The sequence below is a fragment of the Podarcis liolepis genome (genome assembly GCF_965112155.1).
Source record: "Podarcis liolepis genome assembly, chromosome: 17".
NCBI classification, from domain to species: Eukaryota; Metazoa; Chordata; class Lepidosauria; order Squamata; family Lacertidae; genus Podarcis; species Podarcis liolepis.
This window is the reverse complement of record NC_139571.1, coordinates 42,759,715-42,778,491: the sequence shown is the minus strand read 5'-3', so window position 1 is coordinate 42,778,491 and position 18,777 is coordinate 42,759,715. Positions and strand designations below refer to the sequence as shown.

Here is an 18,777-nt window from a genome sequence, read left to right as displayed (position 1 = left end):
CCATTCAATCACGCTTGCTCTTTCCAAGTAATAACAGCTATAACAATTTGCTCTATTTCCTGCCTGAAAAGAAATCAAACCTTAAGGTATCCCTGGTGTGTATTAAATGCATCCAATAAACAATCATTAGATGCCACTGGACCATAAAATTTGAAGAGCTCCGACTTATCGCGCTGTTTGTGAATGTGCAATAGGCTGCTTAAAATGGCTGTACGGCTTCCCACTCGGTAAGTGGCAAATCTGACTATATATGGAAGTTTAATGTGTGTGTTCAAAATGGAGCGTGCGCTCTCTTTTATTAGATTCCAGTAACCATGTTGCTCACATGAGACTTTCTAGCCCACCAAAAATAAATAGTATATCTGGTCATTATTTCAGAAGACTTAAGTGAGATAAAACAATGAAAGAGGCTGTTTTAAAGACTACACAAAAACCAGGAAATTGAGCGGCATGAGAGAACTCATTTGAGGAAAACAAACATATCATTATAGGCCTGGTTACCTGCTAGACCCAAATGGGTGAAAAACTTGTCCCTTGTTCTTCCTAGAGAGATGCAGCTTTGAGAGGGGGAGTGGTTAAATGATGGTGGAAAGGTATTCAACCTTTCCCTTGCTTCCAGCTTTTCTAGATTAACTCCCTAGTTTCTCCCCTCTGCTACAGGGTTATTTTATATTTTCATATCCTTACATTTAAATCTCACTTCTCTTCCATTATGGAAACCCCAGACCAGACCCAGACTTTCTTTATTTCAGCAAGAGCTCTGACCAAACTCTACAGTCCCATTTCTCTTTTAATTGGCTTTAAATATCGTGGATAATTTAATGGCCATTTCGAAACAATCTTATTTTGGAGGTAGACTTAATAAAAGTGCAGTTGTTGATTGGGCATCTTCCCTATAGGAAGTGCTAGCTCCAGAAAGAAGTTTTTTCCTGGTGTGTGCTTGAGAGCCACAACACCCTCAGGTGTCCACCTAACACTGGTTGAAACAGGATGTGCAAAATAAGAATTTCTTTTACAATGTATCTGACTTTCTTATGTGCCCTGTGAAAAGTGAGAATGGCAGCGCAACACAGATTAGAACCCTGCAAAATTAATCCAATTCTGCCACCATTAAAAAACCCCAAAACAATAATGCACATTTCTTTTCCTAAAATGTGCTCAGCACAAAAGTCTGTAGTTTGGCAGGCTCTCTCCACTCTGGAGGGGATAGCATGCCTGCAAATTTTATCTACTTCTGTCCAAAGGAAAAAAATACATAGTACTTTTTTCAATTTCCCAGTGGTGAATTCTGTGTGCAGGGGGTAGCAGGGAATGAATTAGACATAGATGTACCCCAAATTGAATTGGGGAGCCTATAAAGAACCTTGGAATGAGGTAGACTATTTTTCAAATCCCCAGATCAGGGTCCAGACCAAATATTCTGGCCAGTGCACACACCTACTGTGAACAGGCTTTCTATTGCCTATTTATTTCTAGAAGTCTGACAAATCCATGCTCACTAGTATTGGTTTTTCAGACTCCCCCAAACCACAAAATGGAACTCACACTTTTCCTGTGCCATAACTTCTGTAGTCTACGGCCGCTGAAACAGCCACAATTAGAGCGGGCATGCCATAGCCAACCAAGTAGAAGTATTTTCTCCGTGAATGTTCGCTCTCGAAGACCTCCACCAACATGATGTAGAGCTGCACTCCCTCCAGAAACATCCACGTGAAAGCAGAAAGGAAGAAAAAGTGCAGGAGGGCAGCAAACACAGCACAGGCTATCTGGGAGAGTAAAAAGACAAAGCAAAAAAATAATTACTTGTAATCTGAATCTGACATTGATCCTGCGTGGAATGGCAAAAAAGGCAAATTCTACGTTGCTGGTCAATGCTCAAACCCAAAGAAGGGGGCAGAGGGGACCTAACATTTTGTGATTGTCCCTATATCTGCTGTTTTTAGAAGTCTACAGGGAAAGGCATGATATGATGGGACTGACCCTAATTACTAGTTACTAGCTTGACTTTACACTTGGTTCAAACAGTACTGAATTAAAATGTTCTCCAAGTAAGCCTTAACAGCTAACATACCACTACCCTTGGATTATGATTCTCAAATGCTGAAAATGGTATATATATGCTTATCCATTCTTGGATCACTATGCACTTTTGCACAGTTGATTATATAGCAGTGTTGGTTCATTAGCAAAACCAACAAACCACAGTCAATAGTATTATTTGGACCAACTAAAATGTCACAAAGTTCTAAACAAGCTTCAAGTTCTTCAGAACTCTTCTTCGGACTAGATGTAAAACAAGAGGGGTTTGTGGGATGGAGGAGAGAAAAAGCTGAGCTTGATAGATTGGTGCTCAAATGTCTGTTGTTTTTATTAATATGGATTCAAGGAGGTGTTAGCTGCAATTCTATGCACACTTACCTCAGAGAAAGCCCCATTGTATGTGTTGTGACTTGCATCTGAGTAGGCCTGCATAGGATTCCACTGTTAAATCAGATTAGACGGCTATGTGAAAATAAAGTGCAACTATTTCTTCTGATGACTTGGAAACTTTTAATGCAGCCTAAAATTGTATTAGCATTTTCCTTTTCTGCAGTTCCAACACACTTGCTGACTCAAGTTCAGATTGCAGTAGACACAATCCAGATATAGTTTTTATGTATAATTACAATCCCAAGATCCTTTTCATGTGTGTTAGCAAAGCTGGAGTTTAATTTTATGAAGGTGGGGGACTAGAAATTAATATGGGAAATGTTTCCTTGTGGTTTAGAAGTGAAGTGCTCTCCCAAAATTAAGTTCCATATACAGGCAGCAGAGGATAATCGTCTTCCAGTTTTAAAACCTGTTACCTGGACAACTAAGATTGCTTATACTTTGGGAACATTTTAATTGGTCTTAATATAGGTATTATGCTGGTGTGGCTTTCAGAGACTCCCTCCCGACCCTCCACCAATAGACCAACTATGCTTTTGGAGAACACCAAATTTAGTTGTCCAGGAGAGGAATCTTAAAACTGGAGGAAGATTCTATTTATTTATTTTATCAGCAGTTCCCTCTGGGTTGACATCACAACAAGCATTTTTCCCCTTCTCTTTCCTATCCTTGTTTTCCTTAATATTCAGCCTGAATTAGAGCACTAGGAAGCTTGTTCATGACCTACTTCTGACATTTTAGTTGGTCCTAATAAAGGTGGGTTTTGGATATTTGGAAAACTTGGGACACTCCATTTTATTATCACGATCAGTAGCATTTGATTCAGCTTCACGGTGGATAAATCAGTGGAGCTTTATTGCATGGTCAAAGGCAAGGAATAGGCTTCACTACTGCATTTCTAACTGGATAGTTACCGGCTGATCAGCCCTGTTGATCCCAATGAGAAAGAGAAGCTCTGCCACAAACAGACTGATGCACAGGTTTTTATGGATAGTATTTCTGTCACTCTGGAGCCCACGGAAGAAGCAGAAAGTAAAGATGCAGATCAGGAGGCAGACAAGGGAGAGGAGAATGCCAATCCAAGTAATGACATCCAGGAGGAGGTCGTGGACTGCATCATGCTGCAAGGCATAGCAGAAAGACAATTAGTCACCAACTGGTACCCAAGTCTGAGAAAGCTTGGCGCATCTGAAACTGTTTGACCTTATCTCCATTTGCATGCCAAATCTGTCATATGAGGGACTAATGAAGCGAGCGGTATATTAACACATGCACACTCTTGTCTCTTCACTGTCTGTCTGTCTTGTTTGCAAAAGAAGCTGGAAAAAAAAAGTTCATTAGCAGACTTTTCTGATCTCGTATACCTGAGAACATGACACACTTCAGGTATTACAGATTAGTGGTGTTAGTAACCTGGTGCTGATCTGTATTTGTGAAATATGTAGTGAAAACAATTACTGTATTTCTCAGACCTCTATGATAGCTATCATTTTAGAAAGGAGAGGAACATTGATTCAGCAGAAAAATACCATCAACCTCCACCACTAAAATCAATAAGTACCAGAGAAATTGAAAACTGACATTTTTAGCTCCATCTGGATTGCAAAAACCACTTTAAAAATATTTTCAAAAAGTCCTGGAGACCCAGATTAACTATAGAATTAACACAGGGAAAGACTGGCAACTTTGCCTGCTTTGCATACTTTTAATCTTTAACTTAATTGTCAGACCTTTTTTTTTTACAATTCATTTCCATCTAACCTCACTGTTCACATTTCTCTCTACGTCCATCTGCATGTGTCCTGCCAACTGAAGATGATCCCTTAATGCATCTGAAAAAATTGGCTGTAGTCCAAGAAAGCTTATGTCATAATAAATCTGTTAGACTTTAAAGCACTGCAAGAACCCTTTGTTGTTTTTTGCTGCGACAAACAGGCATTTTTGTGTAAAAGATTTTCTATCAATTTGGATATTTTTGTTCTTCAACAAAACGGCCTAATTCAACATCACCCTCCAGAACTACAAAAATAGGCTGCTCATATAGATATTCTACAGGACATTTATTTCAGACAGACACAGATCCAAAAATGGCAGGCCTCAAACTACAAAATGTAGGGTGCAATCTATAGTTCAGATCCATTGGCACTGGGGCTTTAGGAGCTGGCATAAGTCCTGGCAGATGTGGAGCTATGGCACTGGCTTAAGAATTTATGGACAGCCTTGTAGGCCAGTCTGTGTGAGGGTAGTTGAAGTCATCATTTACTACAATAGTTCCTCTTTTGGATGTTCCTTGTATATGCTACATTCCACATCACCTTTTTAGCTAATGTAATGGCTTGATCTCCCAAATTACCAAGTAGGTGATGGTTCTCTCTGAAGACCTTCCAACATTTGGTGTTTCCAGATGCAGAATGTGGTGCCACACAAAACCAGGGTGTCTAAGAGAAATTATCCTGCTGCTCAACGATTCATTCAAGCTTCATTGACACCTTTTTGTCAGTTCTGTCATTCCTGACATTGGGCAATGCCTTTTGAGGGATCTAATATGGTGGTTCCCTGCCATGGATGGAAGTCAAGACGCTGCCAATCAAAAGTGCTGAGGATGTCAGGGGATTGTGAATGGTAGCAATGGGAGGGAGGCAGCAGGATTAGCTTACACATGGGTCTGCCACTGGTATACCTAGCTCTACCCTTTGTTGCTGTTGTTTAGTCGTTTAGTCCTGTCTGACTCTTCGTGACCCCATGGACCAGAGCACGCCAGGCACTCCTGTCTTCCGCTGCCTCCCGCAGTTTGGTCAAACTCATTCTGGTAGCTTTGAGAACACTGTCCCACCATCTCGTCCTCTGTCGTCCCCTTCTCCTTGTGCCCTCCATCTTCCCCAACATCAGGGTCTTTTCCAGAGAGTCTTCTCTTCTCATGAGGTGGCCAAAGTCTTGGAGCCTCAGCTTCAGGATCTGTCCTTCCAGTGAGCACTCAGGGCTGATTTCCTTCAGAATGGATCGGTTTGATCTTCTTGCAGTCCATGGGACTCTCAAGAGTCTCCTCCCTTAGATCTACCCTTAGTTACAAAGAATTCTAATCAATGGTAAACACCTTTATGTATAGTACTGAGGTGACTCTGGCTCCCAATACATGCCCCAAAGGGAACAGATATAACACTTTATACAGTTGGAGGCCCAAATGTGCCCCACATTTTGAAGACACACGTTTTGCCCACACTACCAGTTTACCACATACAAGCACCAAAGCAATGGGGTTCCTCTGCAATGTGTTATTTGCTGCAGCTTAATACATGCTGCAGGCTAAGGCAGTTGTAGCTGATTTGAATCCCATATATTTACTCATCAGTCATTAAACTTCAGTCAGGAGAAAATGATTACAAGAGGTTTTTTTTTAAAAAAATGAAAATGCACATCGTTGTATAAAGGTGGCCTAGCATATGTAGAACACATAGAATTCTGCTGGCACTTAATTAGTGGTGGTAGCAGCAGCAGCATATGAGAAAGGAGGCAACTGCAGAGTAACCCCCAATGATTTTCCTCATAAATTCAAGTGGTTCAGTCTCAGTCCTAATTTAATAGCTGACACATCATAAAAGCCTTTCTTGACTCAGATAAATTTTCGGAAGAGTAAATCTAAAGAGAATGCCAGAGACTACTAAGAGGAGTGCTTCTTCTGCATTTCACGGCCTCCAGGGGCCATTATTTACACACGCGGTGTGTGTATCCTGTCCTTGACGATGGTCTGGAGACTGCAGCTAGCGCAAAATGCTGCAGCCGGAGTGTTAATGGGTCTGACGGCACACAATCATATTACATATTGCCGTGGTTGCTGATTAATCACCAGGTCCAATTCCAGGTTCCAGTCTTGACATACAAAATCCTCAGAACCGTTCACTTCACCCTGGACTGTCCAGTCCAACCTCAAGGTAAATTAGGGCTATCTTGTTAACTGAACCATCTTTGAGTGTGGTTCATGGTTCTGTGGCTAGCAGGAGGGCCTTCTCAGCAATGTTGCCCCCAGTTTGAAACATCCTGTTCCCAAGATTGAGCCAACTTCCCCCACCCCACAGAGACATGAGACATCAGGTTGCGTTTCGGGAGGAGTCAGGGGCTGGAGCTGACCACGGTGGCTGCTCCTTCTCTCTCACTCTTGGCCTCTGTTGGTAAACTGTGTATGTGCAGCTACTCACACAGAGTCAATTAAGGTTTGGCAGACAGCCAGAAGGCAGTCTGAAGGAGTAAGTCTGCCTGGTGATAGCAGAGGCATGGAGACAGCTCCCTGATTGGTCAGGCTCTCTCAAGGGAGTGATAATTAATGGCCCACTAACTGGAATGTGTTAGTTCAGGAGTTCAGCGTTCAGAGTTCTGTGTCAGTGTAGGAGTTGTGAGTCGTGTCAGAGAGAGCTAGCATAAGATCCGTGTTCTGTTCCTGCAAATAGTCCACTGTATATAATAAACACCTAACTACAAGTTCCTGGTTCCTGCTTCGTCTATCCTGTCTGCAGCCAAGTCGCCAATTGCTTCTGTGGATTCTGCGTTTACTCTGCTAGGTCTGGCTAAGGTCCTGCAACAAGTCGGAAAGTTGCGAAACACCAAATAGGTTTTGCCAATAACCTCTGCCATGGGCTAGGCGGGGGCGGCCCTCTCTCTGCTTCCCAATGGGAAGCCTCCCTCAGGGCTGGCAGGTGCAGGGAGCCCCACTGTTTGGGGCCGAGGAGAAGACGGGAGATGGAGGCAGGTGCCAGGGGGTGTCAGCAACAATGGCCATCACCACCCTCTTCCGAAGCTGCCTTCTCATGGCTCCATCAGTCGCCTGCCTCAGCTGTGAGCAGAGAATGGGGGGGGGGGCACCTGTGACGCGCCAACAGAGAGCAACCGCCTCCTTTACCCCAATGGCCGGCCAACTAACGGCTAATCTGCGCCTACTTGTGTGCAAGGCCCCACCTCAAAATGCAAAAGTGCAAATAGGATTTCAGCCAGACTGTTCATTAAAACATTATGCTAAAAAAGCGCAGTTAAACTGTGTGTGTGTGTGTGTGTGTATAAAAGGTTTTAAACAGCACTTGAATTTTAACTCAGAACTAAGCAGGCAACCAGTGGAACTGGCACAGTATTGCTGCAATATGATCAGGACATTTGTTCCCCCACACACACCCTGGTGGCTGTGGTCTATGCCATTTGAAGTTTCCAGTCGGAACTATAATCTAGCCCATATTCAATTAGCTTATTAACTCAGTTTTGCCAAATGTGATGCTGTAATCTAGATAAATTACAACCACAGCATTATTCAAGCCACTAAACTAGTAACCCAGATAAAAAAAAACCACACACAGCAAAATGGGTTAGGCAGGATTTATTCTTGACAAGAATATGCTGCTTTCTACGAATTCTGCTGCAGTTATCAATATGCATAGAACCTGATCCCTTTAGAATATGTTCTAGTACCTTCCCTGGTATCAGTCTATAGTTTTGAAGATTCTCCTTTCCCTCTTTTTGAAGACTGCCACCTCACCTATTACCTAGGAATTCTCAAAAGATGATACACAAAGTTTCTGAGAGTATATCTGCACATTTAGCATGCTAGGATGCCGTTCACCTGGCTCTGAAGAACTCACTAGGGACAGTCATGCATTTCCTGACTAACTGCTTATCAATCCTGAACTGCAATCCTGACTCCTCATCAGTAACACAATTTATGCAATGTTAGTCGTGTTTCCTTTTGGGAGAGAACAGAGGCACAATAGAAGTTCAATAGTTTCAGCATTCTCTTTGTCATTTTGCCATCCTTGGGGAGCAGTGGATCTATTGCTTTCTTCCTTTTCTTTGAACATACCTTAAAATACACTTTTTTTGTTGCTCTGGGCACTCCAGCTTCAGCTCATTCTGAGCTTTATCTTTCCTGACACTGCTTTTTCCCATTGGGCCATTAGCACGATTCCCACTGGACCGTTCTGTGGCAAATGGGAACATCACCAAGTCTCGCCAAGCCCCCATGTGGCATGGAAGAACGTCACTGCAGCAAAGCATCCTAAATGATTCCGGCAACTGTAGCAACAAGAACTAGAATAAGTGTCTTCTGGTTAGAGAAGATGAGCCATTCCTACCTTCACTTCCACATGGGCCATCAGGACAGCAAAGTTGGTCAGGTGGTTACAGCAGCAAGTTGTGTGCGTCTTGTTTGTTGTCAAAAGCCGACATCCTTGAGTTGACCAGTATCCTGTCATTGTGCGTTTCGAATAGCTCCAGAAAGAACAGTTAGGGTTGAAATTTTCCTCTGACTGCTATCGGGAAGAAAGAAATACATGCAACAGAAATGACGACGCTTTAAACATATTTTCTTTCTCCCAGCTACAATCAGCAGAGGTTGGTGAGTTAAAAATTCTACCTGTGCATGCTTTAGAAAGTTTTCTGTCTTTTCCACTTTAGCTAAATGGGGTCTTATTTCTTTGTTCCTTATTTATTTTGGTCATAAAACTATAATGAGTACTTCAGAACTAACCTACTATATTTCAACTGAAGAACAAAGGAATTACTCTATGAGAACAGTTAAAACAGTGATAAGTAAAGTAAAGGGACCCCTGACCGTTAGGTCCAGTCGTGACCGACTCTGGGGTTGCGGCGCTCACCTCGCTTTATTGGCCGAGGGAGCTGGCGTACAGCTTCCGGGTCATGTGGCCAGCAGGACTAAGCCGCTTCTGGCGAACCAGAGCAGCGCACGGAAACGCTGTTTACCTTCCCGCCGGAGTGGTACCTATTTATCTACTTGCACTTTGACGTGCTTTTGAACTGCTAGGTTGGCAGGAGCAGGGACAGAGCAACGGGAGCTCACCCCATGGTGGGGATTCGAACCGCCGACCTTCTGATTGGCAAGCCCTAGGCTCAGTGGTTTAACCCACAGCACCACCCGCGTTTTTGGTAAATGGACAATTGCCAGTCTCCCTCAGCACCAGGATAAAATAATACTAGGATTGTTACTAGTCACTTGGAAGGAAAGCTACATATCGAATAAATGAGTCTCATTTTTAAATAAGCATTATGGAATAGTTAAATTAACAATCAAACAATGAGGTTTCTAATGAGTAGATAAACATTTTTCTATATGATGAGCATGAGGCCTTTCTTCATTTAAAACTGTAATAGACAAATAAATATCTAAAGCTCTACCATCCATGACTATTCTACCACCAACTGCCTTTTGTTAAATATCCTGATTAGTTTTTATATGCTGATATTGTTGATTGTGGTCTTTAAAAATGTAATTTACTCTTCTTTTCTTTTTAATAAGCCACCCTGGAAGGTTTCATATCCTGAAATACAGGATATAAATGAAAAGGGAATAAAAGCAAACATCAAAATATAATTTGAGCCACAGTGCTTTGACTAAAAAGAAATGATATATGTGAGGAAAATCCTCAAAATGTTTTCTGGCATGTTTTTAGGAGAAAGAGAAAAACAAGCAGACTGAAATATGTGATCTTCTGGAAGGCAAATAGCTCCTTACCTTGATGTGTCTGACAGTGAACACAACAGGATCAGCCAGATAAACCTTATTGCTGAATTCTTTATTTATTGCTGCTGTAATAATGGGGGAATTCACTATGACAGAGTGATTGGTAGACAAGGCTTCCATCCCGAGTTTCATGCTGGCATTTTCTGTGGACAGGTAGGGGCCCAGGTTGTTGTATAGGACAAAAGCCACTCTGATTTCACCTGGAAGGAGAAAACGGGATAATGGGGAGATTAAGATAGCTCCCCTCCCACCCATAACCTTTTGCTCTGAGTTTGCTCATCTTGCAGTGAACACATTACAACAAATATGCCGTATTCTATCCACGTTTCTCATAGGAAAAGCTTTTTACTGCTGCTCCCAACGTTTTCCAAAGGCAAATGTGAATTTTCACGGACACAACAGCCGTGGTAATGGCCCGATCACTTTGAAGTTACTTTTCACAGACGCTGGTGGCTAGGAGAGGTTCTTCAGAAGCTGAGCAGGGGAAGTCACAATTACATCACAGAAAGAGCTATGGCAGTGGTGCTGGGGGAACCTACAAATTTTGTGGCAGTGCTTCTTCCACTAAGTACAAAGTTGCAGGAGGGTTCGGCTTGCCATTAACTGCTAGGACCAGGCGTTAGAATTCTTCAACAGGAGGAAAGGGGGGGGGGGAATACCTGTATCTATTAATGGTATCAAAAAATACGTTTCCTGTACATTCTGATCAAAATGCCTGTTCCAGCATATTACAAACACAATTCAATTAACCAGCTAATTTCTATACATTTTAAGCAGGAACCTTCTCCATTTACAGACCACTTCAATTCTTACTATTATAATTAAGATTAATTACAGTTTCCTAGTGTTCTGTCGATACTTTACATGTTTTTAATGAAGCAAACAAAAACGTACTGGAGGCATAAATATTAAACATTCAATTTCTGTTAACTCTTTAAACAGCCTTCTAATTTTTTGTACACACTCTAGACAGGCACACATAATAGAATGCAGTCTCATAATCTCCAGAAAATGTACTTTTTCACCTGAGTAAGATGTATCTTGTAGTGAAATAGTAGATATAGAATAAATTGATTAGTAAATGTTCTGTGTATCTACTAGTATCTCCACATAAGAAGTTTATTCCATTTTCTCTTAAACCTATATTTTTGATCCCCCTTCTATCCACATGTTCCTTTAATGGTGCTGTAGACAGAGATCCAGAGTGACCACAGTGTCAGACTAGGACCTGGGAGACCAGGGTTCAAATTCCCACGAAGCCGTGAAGTTCACCGGGTGACTTTGGGCCACTCACTGCTTCTCAGTCTAACTTACTGCTCAAGGTTTCTTGTGGGAATCAATTGAGGAGGAGAACCAGCTAGACCACCTTGTGCTCCTTGGAAAAAGGGTGGGATAGGAATGCAATAAATAAACAAACATTGGTGTAATGAGTTATGAGTTACTCGTGCGTAAACTGCCGCCTCTCTAGGCTTAATTGCCTTGGTTACCGTATTTTTCGCCCCATAAGACGCACCGGCCCATAAGACGCACCTAGATTTTTGGGGGGGAAATAAAGGAAAAAAATTTTATTTCCCCCCCAGGTGCGCTGCGCTACACCAGGAGCTTGGGGCGTGCGGAGCTCAGCGTGCCCCAAGCTTCTGCGTGCAGGCAAGGTCTCCGCTAGCGTGGGAGAGCCGGGCGCCTCTCCCAGGGCTAGCGGACTCCTGCGCTAATCCAGAAGCTTGGGGCAAGCTGAGGTCAGCGCGCCCCAAGCTTCTGCGTGCCGGCAAGCAGTCCGCTAGCCCTGGGAGAGCCGCGGGGCTCTCCCAGGGCTAGCGGATCGCTGCGCTATACCAGGAACTTGGGGCGTGCTGAGCTCAGTGCGCCCCAAGCTTCTAGGTGCGCGCAAGCAGTCCGCTGCCGCCCCAAGCCTGGCGCACCCGGCAGGAGGTCCCACCGGGTGCGCCAGGCTTGGGGCGGCAGCGGACTGCTTGCGCGCACCTAGAAGCTAGCAGTCCGCTGCCGCCCCAAGCCTGGCGCACCCGGTGGGACCTCCTGCGGGTGCGCCAGGCTTGGGGCGGCAGCGGACTGCTAGCTTCTAGGTGCGCACAAGCAGTCCGCTGCCGCCCCAAGCCTCGCGCACCCCCTGCCGGGTGCGCCAGGCTTGGGGCGGCAGCGGACTGCTTGCGCGCACCTAGAAGCTAGCAGTCCGCTGCCGCCCCAAGCCTGGCGCACCCGGTGGGACCTCCTGCGGGTGCGCCAGGCTTGGGGTGGCAGCGGAGTGCTAGCTTCTAGGTGCGCGCAAGCAGTCCGCTGCCGCCCCAAGCCTCGCGCACCCCCTGCCGGGTGCGCCAGGCTTGGGGCGGCATCGGACTGCTTGCGCGCACCTAGAAGCTAGCAGTCCGCTGCCGCCCCAAGCCTGGCGCACCCGGTGGGACCTCCTGCGGGTGCGCCAGGCTTGGGGCAGCAGCGGACTGCTAGCTTCTAGGTGCGCGCAAGCAGTCCGCTGCCGCCCCAAGCCTCGCGCACCCCCTGCCGGGTGCGCCAGGCTTGGGGCGGCATCGGACTGCTTGCGCGCACCTAGAAGCTAGCAGTCCGCTGCCGCCCCAAGCCTGGCGCACCCGGTGGGACCTCCTGCGGGTGCGCCAGGCTTGGGGCGGCAGCGGACTGCTAGCTTCTAGGTGCGCGCAAGCAGTCCGCTGCCGCCCCAAGCCTGGCGCACCCGGTGGGACCTCCTGCCGGGTGCGCCAGGCTTGGGGCGGCAGCGGACTGCTTGCGCGCACCTAGAAGCTAGAAGTCCGCTGCCGCCCCAAGCCTCGCGCACCCGGTGGGACCTCCTGCCGAGGGCGCGAGGCTTGCAGGCATTCGCCCCATAAGACGCACCCCCGATTTCCTCTTCATTTTTGGAGAGGAAAAAGTGCGTCTTATGGGGCGAAAAATACGGTAAACCGTTCTGACTGCACAGCCCATCTCCGCGTGGCTGTCTCAGTCGCTGGCAGAATCCGTCAGTGGGCGTTTCTTAAACCCTTTCCAGCATAAAAGTTGTTTGACTCCCAGTCGCCTCCTTCTCTCACTGCGCGGGAGTCTTCTGCGCAGGGAGGGCGTGGGTAGTGGAGGACCTGTGCTCTCCTCACTAATCTCCAGAGAAGAATCCCGGAGCTCTTCCTTCGCTTCCCCCATTTGCCCCCCCCCTTATCCCTGGTGTTGCGCTGATTTCCTTCCTCCTCTACCGAGCTGTTTCTCCCCCTGGTGCTGGGTCCTTCGCCCGCAGAATCTGGGAGCCTCCCCTTCGCCTCTCGCTCTAATGTCAGTTCCCTGACAATTGGCCTTTAACGAATATAATCTTGATAAAATTGAGGGAATGAATTCCTAATTGCCTTATCTGTGTAAGAAAAGGTATTAATTGAAGATAATATAACAATAACAGCCCAATAGTGTCAACCATAGGTTTACAGATCACAGTACAGTCATACCTTGGTTGTTGAACGCCCTGGTACTCGGACGTTTTGGCTCCAGAACGCCGCAAACCCGGAAGTAAGTGTTCCGGTTTGCAAACATTCTTTGGAAGCCAAACATCCAACGCGGCTTCCAATTGAGTGCTGGAAGCTCCTACAGCCAATCGGAAGCTGCGCCTTGGTATTCGAACCGTTTCGGGAGTCAAACGAACAGATTAAGTTCAACAACCAAAGTACGACTGTATTGTATCTCCCCATTAAAAAACAAATACATTCTTTTTGTGTGCCAAAATTCTAGACTTGTTGCTGAGGATAATAATTAGTGTAACATTAGTTCTATATGTAATTACATGTTTATTACCAGGATGTAATTAAGTTTAAACCAAGTCCCTGGCTGGGAGGTTCAGGGAGGTTCACTCTGAGATGCACACCAGTTACGAAGAAGAAAGCATTGAGGCTAAAATGAAGATCGAGCTTAATGCAAACATATTCTGAACAGCAAGCTGCTGTAGAAGGAAGAGGAAGAGAGCAAGTCCACAAGGAACTCCAGGAATTGTAGCAAAGGGCTCGTCCACACTAGTCCCGTGCTTCGGAGCATGGGTCCAAGTGGTTTTCTATTTGCCTTGTTCGCTTTCCTCAGGAATACCAGCTATTTACCACTGAATCAGAGCAAACGTACCATATTTTTCGCTCTATAGGACGCACCGGACCATAGGAGGGGGAGAATTTCTCCCCCTCTCTGCTCAGTGCCCCTTCCCTTCCATTTCTCCTCCTGCTTCACTGAAGGGGCGCTGCGCAGAGAGGGAAAACTGTGCAGCGCCTCTCCAGTGAAGCGAAGCCTGGAGAACAAGAGGGATCGGTGTGCACCGACCCCTCTCGCTCTCCAGGCTTCAGGCGGCTATCTGCAAGCCTTTGGAGTGCAGCGGGAACTCCTGCTGCGCTCCGAAGGCTTGCGGATAGCTGCCTGAAGCCCCCGAAGTGCAGCGGGAGTTCCCTGTGCTCTGGGGGCTTCAGCGAAAGCAATGCGAAGCCTCCAGAGCGAGGGGGGGCTCTCCCTCTGCGCTTCGGAGGCTTCACGTTCCTATCGCCGAAGCCAAGGAGCCTGCATTCGCTCCATAGGATGCACACACATTTCCCCTTAATTTTTGGAGGGGGAAAAGTGCGTCCTATAGAGCGAAAAATACGATAAATCTGCAGAAAACCTAACTGACATTTGTTCTGATTCAGTGGCAAACAAGTGATTTTCCTGGGGGGAACTGAAGGACGAGCCCCGATGGACAGGAGGACTATGCCACCTTCTGCGACTCCAGAAGAACAAGTGCCAGAGCTCTTTACTTCCCGCTGAAATGTCCTACGCCCAGGAAAAAGCCACAGAAGCGTGGAAGTGGACTGGCTTCAGAAGGAAGCGCAGGAGCCATAATAGCCAGGAGATCCCAGAGACAGTGGGAACCTGTGTCGCTGACAGAATTTCTAGGGCCCAAAGAAGTGTATATGAGAAAACAATAGGCCTCCAGTTTCCCAAGTGTGCAGAATTGACACTCGATTCCAAGGCCAAGGAAAGGGCAGCTGTCACTCGTACATAATTGATATGGATATACATGCCACACTTGTTCTACATACAAACCAGTCAGCCAGAAACGTGAGGAGCTTAAGCAAAGAGAGATAAATGAGTTAAATGGCACCAATCAATTCTTTAACTTTTCAAACGAGCCTCTGCAGGGAGGGAGGAGAGGTGGCCCATTCTACAGGTGTGCGCCAGTGATGCTTGGGCACTGAGCAGTATGCCCAAATATTTGGCTCTCTTTTCCCATATAGTATGATGCGAAAAAGAAATTCCAAAACAGATAATCCGTATTTAAACCCAGTAACCCAGGGTTTTGCTTCATTCAGCTTATAAACCATAGTCTTTTGTATGTAATATTCAGCCCTTCATTGTCACTGTGAGAACAACACGATCTGTACAAAACTAAAGCCTTTTCTTCAGTCCAAAGTTTAATTTCTTTTTACTCTGTTATCATCCTTTACATTCGTTGCAATGCTGTCATCAATTAGGCCAAAGAGGTGGGTTTTAGGTAAGTCACTTTTATAGAATCATAGAATAGAATCGAATCCTAGAGTTGGAAGAGACCACAAGGGCCATCGAGTCCAACCCCCTGCCAAGCAGGAAACACCATCAGAGCACTGCTGACATATGGTTGTCAAGCCTCTGCTTAAAGACCTCCAAAGTAGGAGACTCCACCACACTCCTTGGCAGCAAATTCCACTGTCAAACAGCTCTTACTGTCAGGAAGTTCTTCCTAATGTTTAGGTGGAATCTTCTTTCTTGTAGTTTGGATCCATTGCTCCGTGTCCGCTTCTCTGGAGCAGCAGAAAACAACCTTTCTCCCTCCTCTATGTGACATCCTTTTATATATTTGAACATGGCTATCATATCACCCCTTAACCTCCTCTTCTCCAGGCTAAACATGCCCAGCTCCCTTAGCCGTTCCTCATAAGGCATCGTTTCCAGGCCTTGGACCATTTTGGTTGCCCTCCTCTGGACACGTTCCAGTTTGTCAGTGTCCTTCTTGAACTGTGGTGCCCAGAACTGGACACAGTACTCCAGGTGAGGTCTGACCAGAGCAGAATACAGTGGCACTATTACTTCCCTTGATCTAGATGCTATACTCCTATTGATGCAGCCCAGAATTGCATTGGCTTTTTTAGCTGCCGCGTCACACTGTTGGCTCATTATTCAGCCTCCATGCGAAATATGTGGATAATAATACCTATTACACAGGGTTACCATAAGGATTAAAGCAAAATGGTGTGTGTTGCATGTGCTGGACATGTGAAAGGTGAACATAATGCATTCTTCTTGTTGTTATAATTGTTGATTTTATTATTTATATATTTATTTGAAGTATCTAAAACCCTTAGGGCCTTTTCAGATGTTACATCCTGACATTGCACACCAAAATCTCCATATAATTCCTAAGAAGGTTGGGGCAATTGGGGTGGTGAGCTAAGATGAACCTGCCATTTCACAGCTGAAAAACTCACACCTACCCACTGGAACTCCCAAGTTTTCATTAGAAAGGGCACTTAAGGAGAAGTAGCGATAGAATGCCCAGTGAAAAACACTGTAAGATTACTGATCAGGCCTCTGAGATAACTCATTTGCATCTGGAAGAAGCAAGGACACAAAGAAGCGGAGTCCCCCAAAACAGTATGGACAGTTAAGAAAGGGAGAAACAAAGAAAGTTCTGCAGAATAAAAAAGGAGCATAAACAAAACTACCAGAGGGACAAATATCAATACCCTAGAGGAATAGGAAAAATATAATATAACCCAAAAAGATATGAAGCATCAGCACCAGAAAAAAAACACAAAACTACTGGTTAGGGATGGATGGATGACTATATTTCTGATCTGTGTCAGTTTCATGAATTCATTCTCTCCTGTTTGCACAGTATAATTTATAATATATTTTCACATCCTGAAAGAACATGGCATCCTGGAAAGAGCACAGGTCACAAACAGGCAGGCTAAGCCTGTTATTTTGGAGGAATAGAAGGTAAACAACTATTACCCATGAATGGGGGAAAAATACTATTTCCTGGGCTCATGGTAAGTTTAAAATTGTTAGGTATGATAGGCTAGCCTTCCTTTCTAGCGCCAGCCCACATTCATCCTGTCTTGAGCACAAAGCACCAGCATGAAGTAAGAAATGCTGAGACACAGAAGAATAGCCTCTCTCTGAAGGTATTAGGATCAGGACAAGCATCATTTTGAGCTTCATTTGACAGCCGTGTGAGGAATAAACCTATTCATTGGAACAAACTTGACTTGTTCATTTGAAGCCCATTCAACTTTACCAATGGAAGCAACGGTTTAGAGGCATGGAATAAAGTTTTTTTAAAAAAATTGGTGTGTGTTTTGACATTTTTAAAAATATAAGTGAACCTGTACACCACTTTGGTAGATTTTTTTAAAATAAATAATCAAGCAGTTTATACATTTTCTAAATAAACAAATTTCTGAGTGAAACCTACGTAGGTCGCAGCTTTTTCTCATGCCAGGTGGTGCCCTTTGGAAAAAAAATGCCAGCAACGCTGCTGATGGACAGAAGCATGGCCTGCACCTTCTTCCAGGTGATTTTGCACCTGACATTATTACGAAGTGGGGTGGGAAGAAGGAAACTGCAGCCACTTCCTCACTAAGGAAAATAGCACCATAAACACCGTTCGCTGGACCTTGGGCCAGTCAATCGAAGCAGGACCTTCAACAAACTGGTCATGGTTGATGGACCATGTAAAGACATGACCTTCTTGCCCACAGCTAGAAAATGAACGTGAAGACTCTTTACATACAAAAGGTCCAGGTTTCCCCTTTAAAAAATGTCAGATCTCATAGCTAAGAAATCCCACTCTGCCTGACACCCTGGAGAGCAGCTACCAGGCAGAGTGGATGGGATGAGGTCAGATGGACCAATGGTTTTGACTTTGGTAATGCAGCCCAATATATGCTGTTAACTGGTTGGAACAAAACATTTCTTGTTTTATTATTTTACACAACACTTACATGTCAAGATGGCTTCTAAGTGGTTTACAACTACAAAAACCAACGCATCATTAAAACACACAAGTTCCATCAGCGTACTAAAACATCCTTAATTGAAATATATAATAAAACAAGAAGAGTGACAATTAAAATAGCTTAGGAAAAATGCCCAAATCACACCCTAGTTAAAACTATAAAATCAGAAGCCTCAACAGCATCGGGACAGAAGTGTGCCTTGTGGCACCTCGCAAGAGGTAGATATGTTGTCCCCCAATCCTATTCTCTGGTAATGGTCATGAAAGTAGGAGCATTGCCACTGGAGAACAGTGCCTCCAACTCCCAAACCACTGAGATGGTCCACAAGGACACCACAGCCAGTGGTACCCAAAGCCACTGTAAGATCCATCAGCAGTAGTAGAGTTTCACTCTCCCTGTCTCTCCTTTGAAGGGGGACATCTGTCAGGGCAACCAGGGCCCATAGCATGCCTGAACTCAGATTGGAATAGGTTCAGATAATCTGTTCCAACAGTGCCAGCAGCTGAACCACCCCCAAAAGGCATGTTACAAGACTGGGCAGTTGCTGTCAAACACCTCAGGGTCTGGTAGGGCTTTTTCAGAAGTGGGCTTGCCACTACCTCCTTCAAAACAGCTGAGGATTTATCATAGAATCATAGAATGATAGAGTTGGAATAGACCACAAGGGCCATCGAGTCCAACCCCCTGCCAAGCAGGAAACACCATCAGAGCACTCCTGACATATGGTTGTCAAGCCTCTGCTTAAAGACCTCCAAAGTAGGAGACTCCAACACACTCCTTGGCAGCAAATTCCACTGTCGAACAGCTCTTACTGTCAGGAAG

At 45.1% G+C, this 18,777-nt stretch overlaps 1 protein-coding gene across 32 annotated transcripts in view; it reads right to left on the bottom strand.

Moving 5' to 3' along the window:
- The window catches only part of ADGRL3 (adhesion G protein-coupled receptor L3), a 515,832-nt gene that overhangs the window by 109,475 nt on the left and 387,580 nt on the right, over positions 1 to 18,777 (bottom strand). For 30 of the 32 annotated variants that reach the window (XM_083481628.1, XM_083481645.1, XM_083481648.1 and 27 more), the window contains 4 exons: positions 9,935 to 10,143; positions 8,538 to 8,714; positions 3,345 to 3,551; positions 1,546 to 1,766 (listed from right to left, as the gene is read on the bottom strand). In XM_083481628.1, coding sequence (XP_083337754.1) covers positions 1,546 to 1,766; positions 3,345 to 3,551; positions 8,538 to 8,714; positions 9,935 to 10,143 — 814 coding nt within the window. The remainder of the gene's footprint in view (positions 1 to 1,545; positions 1,767 to 3,344; positions 3,552 to 8,537; positions 8,715 to 9,934; positions 10,144 to 18,777) is intronic. The other 2 variants (XM_083481644.1, XM_083481649.1) reach the window with 1 other exon arrangement.